Source organism: Typha angustifolia, chromosome 15, assembly GCF_048772165.1.
Source record: "Typha angustifolia cultivar Huaian chromosome 15, ASM4877216v1, whole genome shotgun sequence".
Taxonomy (NCBI): Eukaryota; Viridiplantae; Streptophyta; class Magnoliopsida; order Poales; family Typhaceae; genus Typha; species Typha angustifolia.
Window position 1 is genome coordinate 22,378,090 of NC_133253.1, and position 24,656 is coordinate 22,402,745.

Genomic DNA, 24,656 nt, shown 5'->3' on the forward strand with positions numbered 1-24,656 from the left:
GCATGAGGATAAGATATCGAAATCCACGTGTATCAAGTGGTTAAACTGTCCAAAATGAACAACAGGACATTGGGGAGAATGGTCAGTGTCATTGTAGGATCCAGCCCCTTACTTGGCAAACCACCACCATGTCGGGATTTCTTTGGCCAGTGCTTAAACTTCGAATCTAGTTCATTCTCCTGCAAACAAGTGCTTTAAAATTGAGAGCAATGTTTGGCTTCTAGCCCATCATTAACCTTAGGCTGAAAGCTTCCACAAATGATTGAAGTGGGGGAAAAAGTTTAAATGCACGGAGTGGGCTCATGGGGCCATTTTAGGAAGCGTGAGGACCGAAAATATTTGGAAGAGCATATATACTTGGCCAATTGGATACAAGTATTGTTGTCCAATTCAATTCATATGGATAGGGATCACATAGTTCGACAAGCATATCATCAAATTAGTGGTGATTTGAAGATATCAAATGCGTGTGATAGCCTACTATTCTTGTTGTCTCGTTGTTTTGAGCATAAAAAAAGTTAAGGTAGAACTTGTTTCATGTTATAAATATAGTCTCACAAATAGAAAAAAATAAAAATGACTATTTGATATAAGATTTATAAATATTAACATATATTTAAAATTAACTAGAAATATTAGGAATAATTATTATTTACCCGTTCCCATACCATATAAGTAAGAGCCTAACGGTCACTTTTACGGGTAACGAAATAGGAAACTCCACTTTATCAAAGAAAAATAAAAAGGATTCTCTGGAACCCGGATCCGATTACCCTATCGGGTTAAATTGCGGTTCTTGCCGGGTTTTGCCCATTGACACAATAAAGATCCAGTCTGGCAGTCTTATAGCAAAGTAGGGTTTAAGCGCCTTCTTCATCTCCTCCCTCCTCGAGCCAAATCTTGGCTTCACCATGACACATTCTAGTGGGGGCGGAGATGGAGGTGGAGGGTTGGAAGTGAATCGAGTTTTTATCGGGGCGGGATGCAACCGAATCGTGAACAACGTCTCGTGGGGTCCCTCCGGCCTGGTTGCCTTCGGTGCGCAGAACGCGGTCGCCATATTTTGCCCCGAGGTCCTTCCTTTCCCATTGTCTCATCTTTTCTATCTTATTGATTTATTTTCTTGGTCTATAATGGTTTATCTGGTTATCGTTTCTTTTGTTGGGTTTTGGGAACAGAGTGCTCAAATTTTGACTACGCTTCCTGGGCACAAGGCCATCGTTAATTGCACGCAGTGGATTCCGACCTGTAAAGATGTGCACAAAGGTTCATCTTTTTTCTCTTGAGTTTGGTTTCTCTCGTTTCGTGCTTTTAGTTAATAGGAGATATGTTTATTCTTTAATTATTGGTAAAGTACTCTTATCCATGTATTGTGAAAGGACCCGTGTTTGTTAGCGAACAATTGAGGTGTGGACATAATTAAGTTCTATTGATTATCTCATATGTGACTTTTTCTTTTTTTTTGGATGCCGTATGACATTGGAGTATTGCTTTTCTTGGCCTCCTATCTTCTGCTATGAGTTCATGAGAATATGTAGTATATTCAGGGGGATGCTGGTCCTTCAATTATTGGATCTTGATTGTTTTCCTGTCTAGCTAGCTTGTGAAACATTTTATTTGCCAAGTCACTGAGATTGGACCACTTAACATGTAAGTATAGACATCATTCAATGGTTAGCTTCTTGTTGATTTCAATTCTTGCTTGTAAATTGCAATACTGGTGCATGATAAGCTACATAGAATAACTTGTCTTAAAATTTATGCTGAACAACTTGTAGAATGCTTTGATTATATGTTAGCAGCACAGAGAATTTTACATCAAAAGACATGCCATCGTAAACACATTATAAAATGTAATGTTCTGCATTTAATTTCTAAAGGATATTTCCTCGTATCTATTTAATCTTCTCACCTTTCATAGCACCTGAAAGAGTTAATTTAACCACAAAATTTGGGAATTGTATTGATGGGGGTGTATTTATGATACTCTTTGGTTATTTGCTAGTCAGTACAGTGTCCATTCCTCTATTGTCTTTCAATTATATTTTCTTTGGTAGTTATCTTGTGTCCAATATTTTTCTACCTCTTTTCTTAAAGAGGGAAGGTATGCTATTTAGCTCTATTTTCTTTCTAAACTTTATCCTATAAATTTTGAATGGGTTTAAAATACTTGTTGCCATTCATGAGAAGGTCTCAAACTGTCAATCCATGATAGTAATGGTTGCCTTATGCATTATAACAGTGTGGGTTTGATTACTGATCCTATTCTTTCAGTTATAGAAACTTGTTAATTATTCGTGAAGTCTTTTCAACTTCTGTTTAAAGAGTTAGAAGATGATGAGGTTGGTGATATCTTGTAAGGATTCCTCAAACACTTAATTCTATTTATATGTAGTGATGCTTAATTAAGTGTGACTACGTGCTATATTGTTGGTTTCACTTATTGCTTGATGGTGACAACTGTTGGGAGACTCCTCCTTTAACCGCAGGTCAGCTCTGCATTTCATGTAGGTAGAGCTGTCCATAAAGTCTGTTTATCTTAAACTATGACTGACATACTAATCATAGAGATAGAAGTTTCTTAAATTTTCACAGATCAGCCTACTTTAGGAGAAATATGAAAAGAGGAATGTCCAATAACATTAGTTGGTTTTCTTTTTCTTATATTAAACTATTACTTTCTTTATGTACGAAACAGTCCAACAGAAGGAGATGCATTATCTTCTCTCAGGAGGTGCTGATGGTGTCATCATGGTGTGGGAGATGCATGTCAAGAAAAGAGAGGTGCATGCTCTGATATTTTATTTTTCCTTTTATTGGGTATATTTTAACATTTTAGGGCATTCAATGTATTGTTCCTTGGAGAATAGGACATTTTTGTGCTTGTGATTTATATTTACTCGTGACTGAAGAACCTGAATCTTCATATATCAAGAAACACTTATTTTACCTGGATGATTAATGACTTAATGCTCTCCTATTCCTCCTAGCTTGTTCATGTTGGTATGTGCTAAAAACTACTACTGAAAGAAATTTGCCTTTTCTTTTTATCATTCGTTGTTTTATTGGCATGAATATTAATCTCGTTTTATTTTCCCTTTGTATTTTCAGCATAAGAGCTGGTAGAATTTGCATATGTTTTAACATAATATAAATTCAGACTATCATCTTTATTTCCACTGGTGCTATTGACCATGTTGGTTACTGATTTCTGGCTGTTATCAGCTTAAATTGTTTAGGAATCATTTTATTGCAGCATGCTTTTCTTGTATAGATGTGGTGCCTGGGATTTTTACTAAACTACTGTTTATGCTAATTTGCAATGGTTAATGCTAGTCTTGCTGGTCTCTTATGGATTGTTTTGGCCATAGCTGTTGCTAAGGATTGGAGTGCCTGTTAGGGCATGATACATCATTAGCGTGAGTAAGAAGTTTGATAAGTTAAATCGTGACGTAATCTCATCTATGCTTTTGCTCTTCTTATGTCAAGTCATTGTTCTTTTATGATCAACACCTTATTTAGTTATCTCATGCTTAGAAAATACATGATTTTCTTAGAAAGGACATAGAGGTAAATCATGACGTAATCTCCTTTTCCTTTAACTATGATTTGCTTTACAGTGGAGGCATGTGTTACAAGTACCAGAAAAGCATAAGAAAGGTGTTACCTGTCTTACTGGCATGATGATTTCCGATACTGTTTCTTTGTTTGCTTCTACCTCTTCAGATGGAATGGTTCTTGTATGGGAAATGGTCCTTCCATCCTCTGTTGGTGGTAAGATAATTCACTTGGCAAATTTGTTTGTGTTTACGAATGTATTGTAAATTGTAATCTCTGATAACTAGAAGGGCCATATCCTTCAATTATAATATACAGGTGCATTTCTGTAACTAAAAGGCCTAGATTTTGGTGGCTGATATTCATGGCTGCCAAGAATCTGTGGTTACTACAAATTAAAGTCCGTCTCAAGAATTACCAGGATTGCATCTGCTATTTCGTTTGGTCTTTGACATATTTATTCCTTAGGAGATGATGTGAACTCCTATAAAATTTATTATCCTTGTTCTTCATCTACCCTCTTTTAAAGCATTTAGAAGAACTTGTAAAGATTGTTCATAGGTTCTACAAGCCTAAACTTCAACAGATAAGATAGATGGCTACATAGAGTGCTATTACTATAGATTCATGCAGTACCTCCTGCTTCTTCACTGATTCTTTGGCCTAGTTGTCAGTCGTCACAAAAGTTTGATGATTGATGTTGTGTTGCTGGTTATAAGGACTTGGTCAATTATTCATGGAATCGTCTGAATCTTAGTTGAGCTCTTTTGTCCTCGCTTTGAGAAAATGATGAAAGATTTTGATGACTAGTCTCAAGAATCTGTAGGGCTATCCACAGATTTCAAAATATGTGCGGAACATGGATTTAACATGCTTACTATAACATGTTTTTTGCTAAAATTATTCATATAATGCTTGTGACAGGGAAGTGTAAGGTTTCTTGCTTGGACTCCCTATCAGTGGGCTCAAAACCTATGGTTGCATTGTCCATAGCAGCGTTACCAGGAGATACAAGCCATATAATTCTAGCAATGGGGGGTTTAGACCTCAAGGTCCACATATACTGTGGTGATCAAACCGGCAAGGTTTGTAGAGGAGTTTAGATTTACTTTCCTTTTTCATCTCCTGCCCTTTTGATGTGCTAAGTAATAAATTTTCTGCATCCAGTTTATTCATGCTTGTGAGCTGAAAGGCCATACAGATTGGATCAGAAGTTTGGACTTTTCATTACCTGTTCTAGATAGTGGAAAGCACAGCCTTTTCCTTGTAAGTTCATCGCAAGACAGAACCATTCGCATATGGAAGATGGCCTCACATGTTACATGTTCTGGTTCTGTGGTGCAATCCAGGAAAGAGGACATTGGCTTGATGTCATATATTGAAGGTCCTATATTCTTGGTTGGTTCTGCCTGTTATCAAGTGTCTTTGGAATCTCTCCTTGTTGGGCATGAAGATTGGGTATACTCTGTGGAGTGGCAACCTCCTTTGCTGGTAAATGGGAGTGAAGGTTACCAACCAATGAGCATCTTATCTGCATCAATGGATAAGACGATGATGATATGGAGACCTGAAAAAACCACTGGTATCTGGGTAAATATGGTGACTGTCGGTGAACTAAGTCACTCTGCTCTTGGGTTCTATGGTGGCCATTGGGCGCCAGACAGTAAATCTATTCTTGCTCACGGATATGGTGGGTCTTTTCATCTATGGAGAAATATTGGTTTGGATTGTGAAAATTGGCAACCACAGAAAGTTCCTTCTGGTCATTTTGCATCAGTATCGGACCTCACATGGGCCAAATCTGATGAATATTTGCTATCTGTTAGCCATGATCAGGCAAGTCATTCAATTTCTTTTACCCTGGAAAGATTCTGATTTTGCTCTTTCTTAGTCATTGTCATGTTATTTAATCTCAGCAAGATGTATGATATGCCATATACTCATATTACTTTGTTAATTCTTCTGCTCATGATATGATAATGGCAACTTGCAGACTACTCGAATATTTGCTCCATGGAGGAATGAAGTAAGCTCTAGAAATAAAACCTCTTGGCATGAAATTGCTCGTCCACAAGTTCATGGGCATGATATAAACTGTGTCACTATCATACAAGGTTCTGGGAATCATAAGTTTGTAAGTGGTGCTGATGAAAAAGTCGGCAGAGTTTTTGAAGCTCCTTTATCATTTTTGAAGACTCTTCACCATACAATTTTCCAGAAGCCGAACAGCTTCGAGGATCTGCATGCTGACGTACAGATCCTTGGTGCAAACATGTCTGCTCTTGGGCTATCACAAAAGCCTATCTATATGCACAGTGAGTCTCTCTGCACTTGTCTGTCGGTGTAGGCATGCTTGTGCACATGTGGTTCTGTGTGCAAGTGTATGTGTTTCTATATGTGCTTTGTGGTTCTGTGACTTTGTGCTTGCCTGCCTTTGTAATATTTGGAATTGGCAAAATGATTATTTCAGTTTAAGTTATTGAGGAACTTGCTTTACAAAATTCTCTGGTAGGATAGACCTGAAATTTCATCTAGATTGAAAGAATGCTCAACATTAATGATATTACTTTTTCTGTTAACAAAGTTACAAACAATGCATATGGTGAAAAACTGGTCCTCGAATTTCTATCTGTTCCCTTTTTTAAACATTATATAGTTTTGAGAATCCAGTGAAGTAAAGTACTCAGACCAAATAAGTACTGAAAATTATATTGCTGTGATGTGATAGTGCAGTTGATCTGGTATTTAAGAGTGTCTGCTTGCATTGACTTAAAATATCTGTCTCCTTTGCGTTTTTAATTTCCTCTATGAAATCCAGGTTCATGATTATTATGTGCTTAATCTTTTCTATGATGGTATCACTAATCCATTGGAATGCTTTCATATGGTTAAATTTATTAGATTTCTTTCTTGTGGTTATAATTGACATCTTTCTTATTGATTTGAATATTTACTACATCCAGATGTCACTGAATCCCTACAAGGTCTTTGTAACAATGCTTCAGACTCTCTCGAAACAATTCCTGATGCAGTGCCTACTGTTTTTACTGAACCTCCTGTCGAGGAACAACTAGCATGGCATACATTATGGCCTGAATCCCACAAACTTTACGGCCATGGTAACGAACTGTTTTCCATGTGTTGTGACCATGAAGGGAAGCTTGTTGCTTCATCATGCAAGGTATACTTACTATTGCCTATGTTTTTTTAGTTATATTATGTCTTCAAATGCCTCTATAATCTCAAGATTGCCAACCTAAGATCTCTATCTTTTCCTTTCTATAGTTTCGTTTATGCAGTACAGCTTATATTTGTAAAGCACCTCCATTGTCAAAGATTTGTTCGCCTTATAGTTGGGAAAAGAGCAATTTTATACATAGATGAACATAAGGGGCAATAGACAATATTTCATCACCGAAAAGATTGGTAGGGTATTGATAGAACTAATTGATGAGCTACACTCTGCTGATTTCCTATTGGTATATTATGTCCTGTGGCACTTGCAATGCCAACAATTGCCATAGGTCACTGAGCTAGTGGCATAACCAGCAGCAATGATATATATTGGAATGATCTCTTTTTTTTTCTCGGGCTACATGTTTCAAAAGATCCAAAGGATGTATAACTTCTTTTTTTCAAGTAGTTGTCATCTTTGATGGCCTTCATGTACATGTAGTCAGATAGTATTCATGTTACAATCATAAGCTGTTTGTTATTTTTTATTTTTGTTTCCAAGGATGATATTGAGCTTTTATTCATGATAAATATAGGTATTAGGTGCAATATTTGATATTAAGGCCAAGATAACTTGAACCTTATGGATAGCTTTTCTGAACTTTGGCGATGCTTCAGGTAAAATCTAGAAAAGAGTTACCAAGAATGTGTTTAAACTAATTTTCCACCCAATGGAAGATTTTTATTTATTCATTTAAGGGAAGAGCCTGAAATAATTACCGTATTTCACCACCAGCAGACTACCTCACATGAATTTTCTAGAAGTTGGGAAATGTAGAGTCAGGCAAGAGATTTTACATAAAAGCTATGCACTAGTTGACAGAAATATCTAGCTTCTTTTAAATTGTATTATAGGCCTTTGTTGGCAATTATAATGTTGAAACATTATGATTATATGCTTATGTATTTGGCAGTATATCTATATTTTAACGTCAGGAAAATGGAATATGCATGATGTCCGTGTGACCATAATCTCAGATGTCAACTGGCACATAGCTTTCATTGAAAATCTCCTTCATATGTACTTGGACACTCTTTGGCTTAATAGTCACTTGGAGATAACGACATGTTAAAACTTTGTCATCTTTCTTCCCTCATCTAGACTACTCTTAAGTCTATAGAATCTTTCAAAGGATAACTCCTGGATTGTGCAAGTCTAAATCACAACAAGAGAACAATATAGAGATATCTTTACTTGTCAAATGCCTTTCCGCAATGATGTACTTGCTGGTTTTTGTTGCACCATTGAATTGAATTTTTGTTGACAATCATGTTTGGAACACTTATTAGTTCCTAGGGGTAAAAATGGGTCGGATGAACTCCAACCTGACTCAGGTATGGAATTAGATGTGAGTATGATTTTTGAAAAAAAATACAGATACAGGTTTAGATGCGGGTAGTTTTTTTAAAAATAAATCTGGATATGAATATGGATATGGGTCGAGTATAATTTTTCGAATACAAATATAGATATTGGAAAACCGTTTACTTGCATATCTTTAAAATAATTTGTAATTTTTAGTTTGCTTATTTAGATGATGAGTACTTATATTGTGACTAATAATATGTTTTATGTTGTTTGTAAAAAATTGATTTTGCTAACTTTATATATATTTGACATGCAAGTTTTTTGTTTTTTGTTTTTGGAACTCTTGGTATTTTGTATTAATTGTGTCTAAAAGAAAGATCATGATTCGTTCAAAATTCGATCCGTATCTGTTTAAGATATGATTTGCTATCTAAAAATTATCCATATCTGTATAATTAGGATATGGTTTTAAAGTTTGATATCCGTCTAATTTCTGTATCTGAATCCATATTTAGACCAAAAATATGGATCCAAATATAGGATGAGTATTATCCTATCCACATCCGATCTATTTCCACCCCTATTAATTCCTCATGGTTTTATCACTATACCTGAAAGTATATGGAAAATGAAATTTACATTCTTAAGTTCTCTCAATTGATCTTTCATGGTTTATTTTGACAATCTTTCAGGCTCAATCAGCAAGTGTTGCCGAGATATGGCTTTGGCAGGTTGGGTCATGGAAAGCTGTCGGTCGCTTGCAGTCTCACAGCCTAACTGTCACACAAATGGAGTTTTCTTATGATGACGCTTTCCTCTTGGCTGTCTCAAGGGATCGACAGTTCTCACTCTTCTCGATCAAGAAAACTGGTGTGCATGTCTTGATCTGGCAATCATTATATATTTTTATGCAACCTCGCCTTATAACTATATTTAATACTTGATTTTGGATATTTTATTGAGAATGGGGTCAAATAATATTTGCATTCGACTAAAGTTTCTCTGGAAATTCTTATTATTCTTTTTTTCTTGGCATTCTTGTGTATGATTTAGAGCTATTCTGATATATGAGCTGTATAATCTACAATTATAATTTCTTTATATTTTCTTATTTTTATCTATATATATCTCTATACAAGCTGATCCTATTATTTCCTACTAATATTCAAAGTCATTTTCATGTGTATATCTGTACATGTATATGTATATATGAACACAGTCAAGGACTAGAAGCCTAAGAATTAAAATTCCTTTTCTAAGGTGTGCTACCAATGCATCAAGTGAAACAGTGGTAGATGGCCTTAGCAGCATACTGTGATGCAACAAGTTCTTTTTAGGGGCAGCCAAGTATCTTGACATTTGTTTCAAAGATTGACTTGATATCTGTATGTTATAATCTGGTTCTAGTTTTACCAAAATAATTGTAGGCTTACTCCTTATCATCTATAGAACTTCTTTATACTATTATTATATAGTTCTAGATTATGACCTTTGTGCTCTTTACAAACCATCAGCCAAACTTTTTATCTTTAGCTTCAAAAATAAATTAGTATTTCTTTATAATTCTTGGGCAATATTTATGGTTTCATCTCAATCTTAAATTAGTAATCTATCAAAAGGCTAGATTTTGTGATTTTTTTTTTAACTTCTCTATGTTTTCTTTATTAAATGATATTGTTGTCCCTCTTAATGATTTCAGAAGAAGGGGCCATCTATCAATTAATTGCCAAGCATGAGGCACACAAAAGAATAATATGGGCATGCTCATGGAATCCCTTTGGCCATGAATTTGCAACCGGTTCGAGGGACAAGATTGTCAAGATCTGGTCTGTTGAGGATGCCTCTTCTGTCAGTCTGCTTTGCACATTGCCTCAATTTTGTGACAGTGTTACTGCCTTATCGTGGGTCGGCCGTGACCGTTCGCGTAATGCTGGACTTCTTGCTATTGGCATGGATAATGGACTCATTGAACTCTGGAGTCTTTCTGGTGGAAGAATTAGTGGTAGTAGTAATTTGGGGCCAGCACCATTCAGTGCTGTTCGTGCAGTTCAGTTTGATCCTTTCCTTTGTCATGTTTCAACAGTGCACCGCTTACGGTGGAGGAACCTTGATACTGATGATTCAAGGGTTCACCTGGCTTCTTGTGGGGCTGACAATTGTGTTAGGGTGTTTGAAGTTTGTGAGTAATGAACATACCGAGCAGAACAAGCAGAAATATGCTGATGACAAAAAGCAATATTAGTCTCAGAAAATAACTGATTTTGATATCTAGTAGGACTGCAAGACAATAACAGCCCCCTTTTGCAACGCATAAATTTTGTTAGTGTCTCATTTAATGTACCCAATTATCTGTAAGATGGGATCTAAACTTGAAAGGGAAGTGGGAAGTAGTAGTCAGTCAGTTGTTTGTATGTAATTATATGGTTATCTGTAGATTAAATTAATATACCGTGAGCTTTTTTCAATTGCATGATGCAACTTGAACGTTCCTATGTAATCAGTTAATAATAGATTTCTTCTGAGTCTCAGTTTACTGAAACATTTTGCTTTATCTACCCTTTCTTGTATACAAGTATCATTGTGCAAATATTCTTACAGGATTGTGTTGTGTTATGTTATCTTGAATAAAATTGTATTTACAACCCATACTGAAGTAAATTTCAGTCTACAAGAATTTGTTGAATCTGAACTGAATTACTTTCCATAGGCTGCAGATTAATCACACTTACTATCGGGTTTTTGCTACTTAAATTGCAGTTACTCAAAAGGTGGTTCATTGCTCATTGCAGGTCCAAACCTCAGCGCTTCAGAGTAGATGCAGCTCTTTCCCTTTTGTAGATGTTGTAGGCTGTTCTTCTGCTGGAAATTTTTGTCATAACTGCTCACAAGAGAAACTGTCAGAAACAAGGTTCTGAAAGTTCATTTTTTTAATCTCTTTGTGATTTGAATAACTGTTGAAGCCCAAGCTGTGTATCCACATCAGTGGGCAGAAATCACAAAAAGACTGCACCTGACTATCGGTGTTGATGCATGACTCGAATTCAACTGCATGATACGGAGGATGCGGTATCAATTATTCCACAGGCTAAATTCAATGTTCCTAGTCTAAAAGAACAAAAGAAGACTGCTGCTCTGGAAAAGATCAAGGTTTCAATATGGACCAGATGATCCACTGCACGAAAGTTCTTTATTTCAGGTAACATTTTATTTTTGACCAACTTATGTGAGAGTATATAGCTTTCCTCTTCTGCGACTTTAGTTGATTAAATACCAATTAGTAGTACTAGTTATTTCTCTATCTTTATTGTTTGTTGCCATCAAAGTAAGATATCCATATGCATATCAAATACTTAAAAAAGGAGTAGCAACCCCTGATTTCATCACACAATATGAAAATCTGATCAATATTACATGGAAGAGAAAATGTGACTGTAGAGTATATAGTAATCTTCTCAAGAGCAAAGTAAGATAATTTCTACATTTAGCTGCGCAATTTTCACGGCATAAATAATGCACATTAGGGGTTCAAAGAGTAAAGTAGGAGGCTCTATTATTCATGCCAGAGTTGTCTGGGTTCACTGCAGACACCCTGCAATCCGTGGAACCTGAAAGAACTTATAAGCATGGAGGTGTAGTTGCATGCCAAAAATTTGCATGTAGCTGATAAAAGTCCGAAGAAATGAAGAGAGAGAGAAAAAAATGGTCTTCACTGCTTTGTTCTGCAATTCCTAGCTACCAGAACTCCACTCGGAGGTGCAGTGAGCTCAATTTCACATCGACCATAGATCCAATAAGTGAAATGACCAAACCCAAGGCTAGCCTTCACCTTAAAAGTTCCTCTAATATTGTAAATGACTCTATTACTTCTCATCTGCTCTTGGATCTCCATGGAAATCTCTGGTGGCAGATATACTTGACTAGATATCATATGAATTGCCTGAATCCTGGACTCCCCGCTCCTCTGAGCAAAAGGCTGCAATGCCTGCGCCGCGATGAGCCTCTCTTTGAAGTACAACTCGATGCTCAAGTACTGAAATATGACATCTATCTTATGGTTTGGATTGGAGAAGTTGGCAAGGAAGGTGAGATCACCATTGTAGTAGGCCGGTGAATCGATGTAGATGCTGTTAAGGCTCGCGTTAGTTGTGTCGAACGAAGGATACCTTGGTTTGATCACTAAGAAGACTATGAGTGTGACGATCCCCGCAATTATGAGAAGGAGGCTAAACATGACACAGAGAATTGCACCACACCATATTGCAGGATTTGTTCGACGATTGGGTTGGAGAAGTCTTTGCTTCCTAGTTGGCAACTCAAACTCCGGTGGCCTTGGCATTGGATGCATTGCTTGCTTCATTGGCCTTGTTGCATTTGGGGGTTGGAGGTGGTAAGGAGAGGTAAGAGTGGATGGCATCTGGGGTGATGTGAAAGGAGGCATCAGAGGAGAAGTGTGGGAGAGAAAGACTACTTCATGAAGTAATGAGTATTGGAAGGGGTTGAGATGGGGTTCCTTAAGCTCAAAGGATTAAAGAGGCCAAAGGGGAAAGAAGCTTTTGAATAATGAAATGGGCCATAGAGTTGTTTTAAGACTCACAAAAGGAGCTTGGCATTTGAATAAAGTGAGGTGAGGTGGGGACCTACAGGTGTTTGAAGAGATAAGCTTTTTCTGAGGCAAAAGCATTATTATCAAGATGTGCTGCAAAAAGAAATGCTGTTAAATGGTCCAAAGCTACAATTAACTTAATTGTATGGTATCTTACTGTGATTCAGATGGTGACTTTGAATGTGCTATCCAGCACCAACCCATTATATGATCAACTTAGATGTGAACCATTCAAACACTCATTTCAGTTCATTCTTAACTGCAAGTTGCCACAAAGATTTGAGTCACATTTTGAGTCACATCTGGTTTTAGGAGGGGGCATGAAAAACAAAACTAGATAGAAATTGAATTGTACATAATTTTTGGCAGTCCTAGAAAAAATAATCCTTTTTATCTGAACATAATTTATGCTCTATTGTTTTATAGAAAAATCGAGGCAAGTTTAGAAGTTTTGGCCCAAAGAATTTTTGAATGGATTTGTATGTTCTAGAGAAAAACATAGCATTGTTCTCATCTATAACTTCTCCAGTTCTCTCACCGTGTCTGCAGTTCATATTGGTTGCGAGCAATTTGATGTGGTTGGAATTAAATTCTTTGAAGCCTTCTCTCCTCGTGGAATTTTCTCTCGTTTCTTTTCTCTTAGAATATTATCTTTTATATATCATCCATTCAAAAGGTGTGAAGCTTATCAATTTAGGGAAGATATAAGTGCGATTTGTAAATCGTGAAAAATATAGTGTTTGACCAAAAATTTACTTAAACATAGATGACAAATGTAGAAAATTCCTCTTTTAAAGTAGAGGCTGAAGTTGAAAGTAAATTGAAATTATGTCGTGTGAGTTGCACTTATCTAATTTATAATTTATTGTAGGTTTGTTTGGATAACAAGAAGTATAACAAGAAGCAGTGAGGAAAAGAAGAAAAATTATTGGTAATTATTCGCTGACATTTTTCTGACACTAGAAAATAAATGTCTCTTGCCCTGCAGGAGGATGAAAATGTCTAGAAACAACACATCAGAGTCTATAAATATTAAAATAACAATATCTTCAAACAATCCAATAATGTCTTTAAATTACAAGCCACAATCAGCAAAGCTGAATAACGATGTTCAGAAACAAGCTAACATTCTCCACAAATTACAAGCCGTAAGGAAGGAGAATGTCCAGAAACAAAGTCAACAAGACCAATAACATCATTTATTCGCAACCTGGAAGAGGAAAATGCAAAAAAAAGGCAAGCCCAAAGCAATAGGTTTTACTCCATTGAAGAGAGAAGCGTGACAGTGAACAAGTAACAGATGATACACACGTTGTCATAGGCACTCAAGCTCTCGAGCACCATACTGGGTGGCAACGAAAGGTGAGGTAGGCTCAAGTACCACAGTGATTTATTGGCGTCTAAGCAGAACAGGAAAGAAGGGAAAGATGAAAGAACAACCACACACGAGCCACGACGACGATGATGAGGTCCATGCTCATTTGAAACATAAAGAGACGTGCAGTACAACAATATCCACCTTATTAAACCAAATGGTCTTCAGATATATAGCACAGTCCTTGAGATTAGGAAATCTGCAAACCAAATAATTGCCATCCTATCAGCTATTAAGAGAAAATGAGATCAACTAGTTAGACGTACGATTCGTTGCTGTGTTACCTACTTGTGGTAAACAGGTGTTAAGATATCTTATTTTGATTTACCATTCTAAACTGAGCTTATATTGCATTGAGATTGGTATTGAAATAGTATATCTTACAAAGGCTAGTCTTTTGTACCGCGTGCACGTTGAGCTACCAAATGAAATCTGAGTATTGAGAGATAATGCATCAACATTTCAACAGCCAATAAATAAGAAAGAGATGGCATGCAGGCACAAAGAAGGAAAATAAGAGAAGATAAATGAGTTTATAATGTACTTGCAGTGTAGTGTACTGATGTATTCTCTTTCAATAAAATGAATTCCGCAAACAAAAGTTAGTGAGTGAATGGTGAACGAAATATTTGAGTGTAATTCTGAGAAACGAAGTGCAGTTTGTGAATAGGCATACTACTGTTGTTAACAAGAGAGAACTCAGAGGCAGAAAACATGCATGGATGGACTTGTATAATTTTTTCCTTGTTTGCAAATAAGCAGCAGTACTAAGACAAAATTATTTTTCTTCACTAACCAAACAATTTTCAGACACTAGATATATAAAGAGTTTCCCATTCCAACCTTCTTTGTTAACAATTAACGAAGATGGAAATAGTTAATGCCAAGGATGTCTGATTTGTATTTTCTTTCAGAGATACCAGCTAAAAAGAAATAACAGAAATAGCAACTTATCAAAGAAAAACGAGAAACAGAGAGTAAATATTCAACTAAAATCTAAAGAGGTATACGGATTAAGATGAATAAACATACCTAACAGTACTCGATATCGATATTCGCAATGTGCTGAAGCTTGCTCTGTACGTCGCTTTCTTGCAGCCTCGCCTTCAGCTTAGTGTGTGGATGAATGAAGTTTAGTTGTTGGAGAGACGTGAGGAACTCAATGCCCTGTGGTACATCTTTTAGCTCATCTAGCCGATTCAGAAGGAGAGTTTGCAGTCTCACCATGGTTCCCTTCTCCATCTCCACTCGATTGAGATTCCTCATCCATGATATAGTAAGAGACTGTAGATTGGGGAACCATCCATCACGAAAGAATAACTGCTCCCCATCGTAGCCTTTTGTAAGGTGAAGATGTGTTAGGTTTGATAACCGAGAGAGGGATGAGATTGAATCTTCACTCAGACGACACTTTTTTGCAGTAATGGTAAGAGACTGTAGATTGGGGAACCATCCATCACGAAAGAATAACTGCTCCCCGTCGTAGGCTTTTATAAGTTGAAGATGTGTTAGGTTTGATAACCAAGAAAGGGATGAGATTGAATCTTCATTCAAACGACACTTTTGTAGTTGCAACTCCCTAAGATTTACCATGGTTCCCTTCTCCATCTCCACTCGATTGAGATTCCTCATCCATGATATAGTAAGAGACTGTAGATTAGGGAACCAGCCATCACGGAAGAGTAACCGCTCCCCAACGCAGTCATCATTTTGAAGGTGAAGATGTGTTAAGTTTGATAACCGAGAGAGGACTGAGATTGAATCTTCCTCCAGAGAACAGCCTTTTAGAGCCAACTTCCGAAGGCTGTATACGTGGTTACGGAACAAGGAGGAGTTTAACAATGACGTCCCTCGTGTCAGCCGTCCATTGATCAGATCAAGGCTGTAAAGATGCGAAGATGGGATGTTCAAACCGTTGAATTGGATAACCTCACTTTCATAGTTTACAGATAAAGCCAATCGAGAGAGAAGGCGCATTTGCGATAAGGAGGCAGACAGCTGCATAAAGTGGAAGTCTTTTAACTCGCAGATAGCCAAACTTCTTAGTTGACTCAGATTTTTCAATCCTTTTACTAGATCCCTGCTAGCTTTCACGCCCTTGAGAGTTTGCAATTCTTTCATACTCCACAAATCTTTTGGTGCTTCTGGGGTTGTAGGATACTCCCCCATAACGTTCAGGTATCGCAGCTTCTTGAGTTTCACTATCCCACGTGGCAAGTCTCCTATCCAACTTCCATAGAGATCCAACGTCTCCAGGTTAGAGAGCTTCTCGATAGATTCCGGGAGTAAGCGCAGACCTGAATTCCTGAGACACAAGTATCGTAGATTGAACAAGTCCATAATCACATCAGGTACGGTCCAGATCCTGGCTCCGTCCAGATCTAGCACTGTAAGATATTTAGATTTAGATAAATTGGGTGAGAGAAACGAAGAGGAGTGCCTACTGCTGTCGAATGCCAGAAAAGTACGAAGCAACGGCATATTTTTGCTTGATAACTCATCTGAGCTGCACTTGCATACTGCCAGACGACGGGCATCATCATCTACCTTTATATTTGCAGTGTTGTCGAAGAATACATGGAAACTTTCCTTTCTCGATAGAGAGAGAGCCAACTCACGCATAAGGTGATGCATTCGAAACCTCCTCTTATTATTCATTTTTACAACTTGTAGCAAGCTCCGCTTGATTAGCTCGTTGAGACAGTCCTCCGCAACTTCCTCCAATGTGTTGCATCCCCGTTCTTGTACAAACCCCTCTCCTATCCATAACCTGGTTAGCCTCTTCTTAGGTAACAAATAGTCCTCTGGGAACATGCTGCAATATAGGAAGCAATTCTTCACATATGTTGGTAGATCCTTGTAGCTTGAATACAGAACGTTCCTCAGATCTTCTAGGCTAGGATTGTCTTCCAACTCCCAATTGAATTGACGGTAGATTAGGCTCCATTCCGACTCTGTTTGTTGTCTTAACGACAGGAGGTTTCCTATTGACACGATAGCTAGTGGCAGTCCTTGACACTTGATCACAATTTTCTTAGCACACTTCTCAATCCCCGAAGGGCATATATGATCTTTTTCCTTCCAAAATGTTCGTTTACAGAAGAGATCCCATGCCTCCTCGTTACCTAAAGGCTTGAGTTGGATCTTACATCGATCGTGTGCAAGTGAAGCCAAATCTTCAATTCTAGTCGTGATAATAATTCTACTTCCTTGCTGATTATCAATAAGGCAATCACATAGATCATGAAATGCTTTCGGATTCCAGACATTATCTAATATAATCAGATATCTTTTGTGTTCTAGAAATCTTCTCAATGTATCTTTTAGTTTTCTATTTTCCATGTTCTGAATGTCATCTGGAACTCTGTCTTCTCCCCCGTATAATTCCTTTATCAATACTCTTAAGACGTCATCAATTTTGTACGACTGTGAGATAGAAACCCAAGCATGGCAGCCAAAATTTGGTGACTCTCTCTTATATACATTGGTAACTAGAGTGGTTTTCCCTACCCCGCCCATACCCCATATTGAGACTGTAGAGAGAGCACATTCCTCTGATTGTAACAATCTAACCAGTATTTCTCTGTTTTCCTCAATTCCCACGAGCACTTCTTCATCAAGGAAATGAGATCGATGGGATAGTCTTTCACTAGTATGGGTTGTCATTTTACGCAATAAACTCGGCATCTGGATCCATCGTTCTTTCACTTTTGACAGGTTTGTAAGCTCGGTCACTATTTTATTCAACTGCGTATGAATACTAGTCAAGGCAATCGAAGTTGGGTCTCCATAAATTAGGCTTCTGGTAATATCACCAAATCTATATCCTTGTTGATGAGATACAACGTGGATATATTCGTCTACCAAGTCCTGAGTACGATATGCCAGCGTTCGTACCTCTGCTATCCAAGTTTCTAGGGGTGGATTCTCGCCCTTCTTCACATGTTGCTGCTGGGCAAGGAAACCCTGTATTACCAAAAGTTCACTCCGTATGCTACTCATTCGATTTCTAATGTCTTCCAACAGTTGAGCTTGTTTTGCTAAGTTTTCTTGTCTTACTTGCACCATTTGCCGTCCTATTGAGATAATTAAATTAGCAATCTGTGGAACATCTGCCATTTTTATTTCTTTTCTAGATTTACTCGGCTTTGTCTTTATCTTTATCCTTTGTCTACTGGTCGCAGAACAAGCTTAGAGGCAGCTTGTCTGGCAGATATGCATATTTAGTTCCTTTAATTGAGGCACTGCGGTGGTAATTGATGATCGCACAACATTTCCTTCAGAATTGTGTATGCAATTCAGAGATTAGAATTAGAAGTAAGAACAGCTGGAAGTACTTGTCACTAATTAATAAATCATGTTCATTTAGTTGAGAACGAAATGGTGAATAGAAAAAAGGAACGATTTATTCAACAGAATCGATTCACGTAAGGAAAAAAAAAGTAACAGATTCACTTTGACCTCTTTTCATGAAAAGAGGTCAAAGTGAATGGTCAAGAAGCTGTAAGCGATAGTTGAACAAGACAAGATAAATGAATGGCATTTTATCTAGGATAATTTCTTTTTCACCTATCACTCTTTTTTATAATTACTCTATGAACCTTCTTTAGGTATATACTTACTCTCTAAACTATTAAAAGTACCTCACCCCGCTGATGTCATCGATGTAATCAGTGAATTAACTAAATTGCCTCTCTCTCTCCACCACTTATAATGACAGAATAGTTATATGGCTTAGCTAATATTATTATTTTTTTAATTCCTTCATTGCCCTCGTTAATATTAGAAGGAGAAAGAGAAGGTCCTAAGACGTTACAATTCGTTGTTTATTTATCTCTCTATATTCTCAAGTCCCTACCTTTCTCTACTCTTCTCATCTGCTCTTTGTTGCTGAAGAGTTTGCCAAAAGGAGTCTTGATGGAGTAATTCGAATCCCAGGGAGGAGGAAATAAAGATTTAGAAAATTATTAGCTTTCTTTTGTTCTGGGTTGTCTTGTTTAGATATGCTTCTTTTAAGGTTCTCTTATGTGGATTAATGGGTAGAGATTGGGAATTCCATTGGGGTGCTCTAATGGTGGAAGAGAAAGTTTGAGACCAAAATTATTGAGAGAAAAAAGTTTTTGAAGTCTATATGATTGACCTAAGAAGATGGGATCAGGTCAACTTTCATTTTACAATAATAGAGAAGATAGAAGAACAGGTCTATTTGATGCTACATCTTGAAGAACAAAAATGGTTCTTTTAATGGAGGTGGGAGGTTGGAAGTTTTATAGAAGGGGGTGGGATGCTGCAGAAATTTGGAGAAGATGATAAGAACTAAAGGTATTTTCATCATAGAAGCTTCTTTTGAGTTGCATATGACTTGTTATATTGTTGTCACATGATTACCACATAACAACTTATGGACGGAAACAGTGAATCCTAACGAAATGGATCAGGTGAGATATTTCTAATAGTTCAAAGTTTATTATATACTAAGAAAAAAAGTTTTAGAAAGCTATTATAGAAAATGGTGATAATTGTTGAAAAAAGAGTTTGATGAGATTGGTGCATCACTAAAACTCAGTACATAGAATCACTTTAAGTCAAGACATCTGACCTCAAATTTCTCACAATATGTAAAATAATAAAAAAAAACTTTATTGAATATAAATAGCAATATTGCCTTAAGAAAAGGACTTCGGTATATATTTATAGTTCCACTCATATGTTACTAACCGTAAACAAATTCTGAACAAAAATAACTTTTATTCTAAACCAACTTTAAAAATAAACTCACCTTGAACTTTAAAAAAATAAATTCAACCAAGACTTAAAAAATAAATCTGGTTCTTAATCAAAAAGGTGCTGCATCAATATCTCAATTTGTGACAAAGATTTTGATAAAACTTTTACTCTATCACAAAAATAACTTACACTCTGTGTCTATCTCTTTTGCAGCATCTCAAAGGTTGAGATTATAATTTGAAGTGGAGAAATGCTGTCTTATGTAGTGAGATTAACAAAGACATCTACATGGTGCAACCATCCGGTTATGTTTCTAGTTTGCATCCGGATTACTTTTGTAAGTTGAAAAGGACTTATTTTAGATTTAATATAACATTAATACAATATTAGAAAGATGATAGTTACTTCAAACTATTTACTGATATCAATATTGGTGTTAGTTTTTCTACAAGTCTCTTATTAATCTTCCAATGTGTCTTTCCAAAAGTCAAATTATAATAACTAGCTAAGAGAATATCAGCCAAATGTAAATATCTGATGACACAAAAGAATATCCAGTTGACACTTCAATTTTGGACTTGAACGATATAGGATCTCTTTATATTAGTTTTCTGTTAATATATCCAAAACTATTTCTACGTTGATGAGATACAATATGAATGTATACTACCAAGTGCTTTTATAAAAATTATTTCTTCTAATAATTTAAGCTTTTAAAGTAATTGATAGGTTAGCATGTTTCAAATCCTATCATGCCCATCTTTTCTTACCAGATAACCTCCACTAATTTAAGTCAAACTTTTTTTTTTTTGCCTATCAAATATCTTGGCCCAAAAGTGAGAAAGAGTTTTAAAATATAAAGTATAAAAATCATCGTTCTCTAATAGCTTGAGTTTTTACAGTAATTGATGAGTTAACTGTCTATCCAAGTTTCTAGGCTTTGATTTTCATTTTTTTCTTGTTAGTATTTGGCTCCAATTTAGCTAGGCATTTGAATGACCACAATCTTGTTCGAACTCCCCATATCAAATATGTGTATGGCATGCCAATTTTGCATTCCAATATTTGAAAAGGCCCACATCGATTCGAATGGACTGACAATGTTTGAAGCCATTCAATCACGTTTTAATTTTAGATAATTTTATAGGTGCCAGCATTTAAAATCCATTCGAAAGCTTTCGAACAATCCAATGTTCCAAGTATCTTGCTCTAGGGTTTGAACGATTTTAGAATCGTTAAAGATTTCTATTATCAGTAGATATAGGCACAACGTCGAGTCTTACAAATATCGTCTCCCTCTTTTTCATCTCTGTGATTGGTTTAAGTTTTGATGTCCTTATTTGTGATTAAAGTGGTTGATAGCTATTTGTTTATTCTAGTAATTTGGTTGTGCATTTCTTAGTTCTACATTGCTATTATTTATTTGCTACCCTATTGGACTTATTTAGAAAATGTTGCTATTATTTATTTGCTACCCTATTGAATTTATCTGGGAGACGCTTTCTAGCCGGTGCAATATTTCTCACGTGTATATAGTTGGAAAAGTGTGTGTTACCAAAAATCTTTGTGTTTGAGATTATCTTTTCATATTTTATTTTTAATATTTTATTATTAATAACGTATGACAGATCTTATTTCCTAGGATATATATTATAAGACTTTTTTTTATTAATATCATAACATCCTTAAGGATTCATGTTTTTCTTTTTCAAATACGTTTATGAAGAATGAGATTTGGATAATTTTAGTTTGCAAGTTAAAATGATCTTTTTCAGATTGAACATGATACTAGTAAAGAATTGCAAAAATGATAGTGACTCCAAGTTAGTAACAATTTACATTGTCATCTTCTTCCTTCAACTCAGTCCTCTTAGTCTTAGACCCACCCCATTCTACTCTCTGCTCTTTTCTTGGCACAGTATACCAAAACACTCTCTAGTTGTATCCAAAAGATCAATGAACATATTTTCTCAAATCAATCTTGATCATAGCTCAGCTAGATACACTCCTAATAATAGTTGTTAGGTTAAATTTAATTTGGAGTATTTTTTTGAGACATTAAATCCAAAAGGCAGGGGATTTGACTGATAAATATTCATAGGTAGGAAGCAAATGATAATAAAAAAAATTTAAAATATATGGTATTTTTCATTAATTTCCTTAAAACACATAATGAAAACAAATAACTACTCTTAAAAGTAAATGAGCTTTCAAGAAAATTTTAGCCAAATGCAAGTATAGGATGACAATGAAGAATATTCAGTTTACACTTCAGCATTTGAAGTTGTTGAAGAAAGATAGGAATGACAGTGCTTATATTTCGTCATACCTCTTAAAATTGGCTCAATACTGAGCAGATGCATCGAAATATCCTTAATTTCTTCTTCTTCTTCTTCTTCTTCTTCTTCTTCTTCTTCTTCTTCTTCTTCTTCTTCTTCTTCTTCTTCTTCTTCTTCTTCCGGATTATGACCCAAATTGGATTGAGTAGCCCGGCTCTCTATTTATACCATAGCTAAAGTGGACTTTGTATAGTATAAGGAGTTTCATCAAATAATAATAATAATAATAATAATAATAAAAAACTTAGCACATCGTTATCAAGTCAATCGGTTTAATTAATTGGCAGAAACTTTGTGCTGGTTCGTTAGTTTAGTTAACTGTTCATTATCAAGTCAATGGATTTGTTTAGGCTCAAAATCAAAGATGAGGAAGGAAAAGCATGGACATGTTTAGGCCTTTTATCTTCTTAATTTTATGATAGTGGAGCTGCAGTTAAAACGCATTACGACTTGATAACAATAATAGCATCCGGCTTTAGATTTAAGAATCTCAAACTTTAGGTTTTGTTTCAGGATCTTTTATATAATATCAATCCATCATCGTGCCAGATAGTTAATATCAATCAAATCAGAGCACTCCTGTACACATGGAACTTGAGGCAAGGTGGACACACCCAACGGAGGGGTGGATCAAGGTCAACGTGGACGGTACTTTCTCCGGGGTGGACCGTCTTGGAGGGGCGTGGACGGTACTTTCTCCGGGGTGGACCGTCTTGGAGGGGCAGAGCAGTAATAAGGGCCGTGGAAGGTACCTTGATAGCGGTAGCGTGGGAGCCGTCTGTCGACGAGTCGTCACTACGAATCGAAGGGCACGCCCTACGGTTGGGACTGCGACTTGCTGCGGGCTATGCCAATGTAGAGGTTGAATCCGACTCATTGGAATTAGTTCGGATCATGTAGAAAAGAGTAAGTTGTCCGTGAGAAATTAGGGGATTAGTTGCTAAATGCACTGCGTTACTCAGCCTTTTTTGTAATTTGTCGTCTAAGTCATGTAAGGCGAGAGGGGAACAAAGTGGCCGACTGGGCGGCCAAATATGGAAAGCGAGGTCTGGGGTTTGTTAGGCTTGGGCCGACAGATCCTCTCCCCCAGGAATTATGTAACCTCGTTTTGGAGAAGGCCGTAATCCCGACAGGAGGATAGGTCAGCCTAATATACCTAACTATTCAGAAAAAAAAAAAACTTGAGCGATTGGAGAGACTTTTATTGATAGAAATATTATCGAACAATATCGTCAAATTTACTTTTCTTGTCTGTGCAAATTGTGAGATGTTTCTTTTCATTACTTAGATGCAATCAACAATGTCCACGACCAATTGATTATTTCCAATAAATCATATGTAAATACTAAACTCCATAAATTGTAATCTGTATGCCACTCAGTCAACACTGATACTTTTTGTTTTTGAGAAAAAAAATCTGTAGACTGATGATCTATTTGGCTTAGTGATATGTTATAACTTACTATGCCAAAAAAGAGAAGAACAATAAGTCATCGACCCTTTAACAAACTTTACACTTAGTTGACATACAAACTGATTAATTCTGAAGCACAGGATCAAGTTGAGCATTGCAAGAGTCTTAATACAAAATTGTAGTGTGGATGCGTCTAGTAGAAGAAATATCTCAACTTCTGATATGATTGTGCTCAAATAATTACTCAGGTTTATGTTGTATTAGTATTCCTAAGCTTAAATCATGATGATGACATCTAATGATCTAATTGGGACACTAAAAATAATTTTCATTTCTCTTAGTGAAAGAAACAAAATATCTCGACTATAAAAATAGATATAGTGGGGAGTGTTATATAGACATCACTTAGCTTCCTTCTCCATGATTTTCTTCACTTCTCCTATAACTATATCTGAAAGACCAATCTCTTTTCCTTAATTTGGACCTATCTCAATGGCTAATCTGGATGCTTAGTCTGCCAGGCAGAATTTTTATCCCTTTTTATGTTTTGGCCTTGCTACAGGGCTTATGTTTTAGACTCCCTTTAATTTTCTATTTTGGTTAGCAAGCTCTTCCTCTACCATCTTTTGGGGATTTTGCCCTCTACCCTTATGAATTTTTCTGAGCTTACTCCCTTATGAATCTTTCTGAGCTTACTTCTTTCATTAATTCTTTGTATGTCTTTGAGTTTGATACCTTGTACTTATTAATGTACCGTCAACTAAATGGGGATTGTGTCAAAGAGCCGTTGCTCTACCTCCCCTAATATATTATAATACCTTGATGTACTCCTAAAAATTAATGAATTATTCTATCCTAGAAGTCTTCATAAAATAAAAGGAATTTGTATCTAGACCTACTCCAAATTTAAAAAAAAAAACACCAAACGATTCTTTTGGTCGTCTTCTAATGCAATTGAATCAAGTAAGTAAAGTAACATGAATACATTCATGTTCATAATCAAGAAAACTAATTTTATCATATGCAAGAGATTTTTGGCGTGATTCCAAGATGAACGAAGTCGAAAACCCTTTATACTTTCTCTTTTGGTACGTATG

General features: G+C 36.2%; 3 protein-coding genes across 4 annotated transcripts; 1 reads left to right on the plus strand and 2 right to left on the minus strand.

Annotated features, from left to right (window-relative positions):
* Positions 1–852: 852 nt before the first annotated feature.
* LOC140778451 (elongator complex protein 2) lies at positions 853–10,656 on the plus strand. The gene is made up of 10 exons (XM_073123167.1): positions 853–1,073; positions 1,179–1,266; positions 2,699–2,784; positions 3,621–3,774; positions 4,483–4,643; positions 4,726–5,394; positions 5,552–5,873; positions 6,522–6,739; positions 8,794–8,971; positions 9,801–10,656. The coding sequence occupies exons 1-10, from the start codon at positions 912–914 to the stop codon at positions 10,286–10,288; spliced, it is 2,526 nt and encodes an 841-aa protein (XP_072979268.1). The 5' UTR covers positions 853–911; the 3' UTR covers positions 10,289–10,656.
* An 802-nt stretch (positions 10,657–11,458) lies between these two features.
* Positions 11,459–12,969, minus strand: LOC140778890 (NDR1/HIN1-like protein 3). Its single transcript, XM_073123786.1, has one exon. The coding sequence runs from the start codon at positions 12,537–12,539 to the stop codon at positions 11,808–11,810; it is 732 nt and encodes a 243-aa protein (XP_072979887.1). The 5' UTR covers positions 12,540–12,969; the 3' UTR covers positions 11,459–11,807.
* A 788-nt stretch (positions 12,970–13,757) lies between these two features.
* Positions 13,758–18,122, minus strand: LOC140777893 (disease resistance protein RPM1-like). 2 transcript variants are annotated; one of them, XM_073122298.1, is made up of 3 exons: positions 15,112–18,122; positions 14,464–14,511; positions 13,758–14,278 (listed from the first exon to the last, which is right to left on the minus strand). In XM_073122298.1, the coding sequence occupies exon 1, from the start codon at positions 18,079–18,081 to the stop codon at positions 15,112–15,114; it is 2,970 nt and encodes a 989-aa protein (XP_072978399.1). In that variant the 5' UTR covers positions 18,082–18,122; the 3' UTR covers positions 13,758–14,278; positions 14,464–14,511. The 2 variants fall into 2 exon arrangements, with proteins under 2 accessions (XP_072978399.1, XP_072978398.1); XM_073122297.1 differs by lacking the exon at positions 14,464–14,511.
* Between the last annotated feature and the right edge of the window lie 6,534 nt (positions 18,123–24,656).

What these genes read in the sequence shown, in the direction of transcription:
- LOC140778451 (XM_073123167.1), top strand. Translation starts at nt 912, where the DNA reads ATGACACATTCTAGTGGGGGCGGAGATGGAGGTGGAGGGTTGGAAGTG. An exon ending in AAAGCCTATCTATATGCACA is followed by an intron (nt 5,874 to 6,521) that starts GTGAGTCTCTCT and finishes TACTACATCCAG; the next exon opens with ATGTCACTGAATCCCTACAA. An exon ending in TTGTTGCTTCATCATGCAAG is followed by an intron (nt 6,740 to 8,793) that starts GTATACTTACTA and finishes ACAATCTTTCAG; the next exon opens with GCTCAATCAGCAAGTGTTGC.
- LOC140778890 (XM_073123786.1), bottom strand. Translation starts at nt 12,539, where the DNA reads ATGCCTCCTTTCACATCACCCCAGATGCCATCCACTCTTACCTCTCCT.
- LOC140777893 (XM_073122297.1), bottom strand. Translation starts at nt 18,081, where the DNA reads ATGAGTAGCATACGGAGTGAACTTTTGGTAATACAGGGTTTCCTTGCC.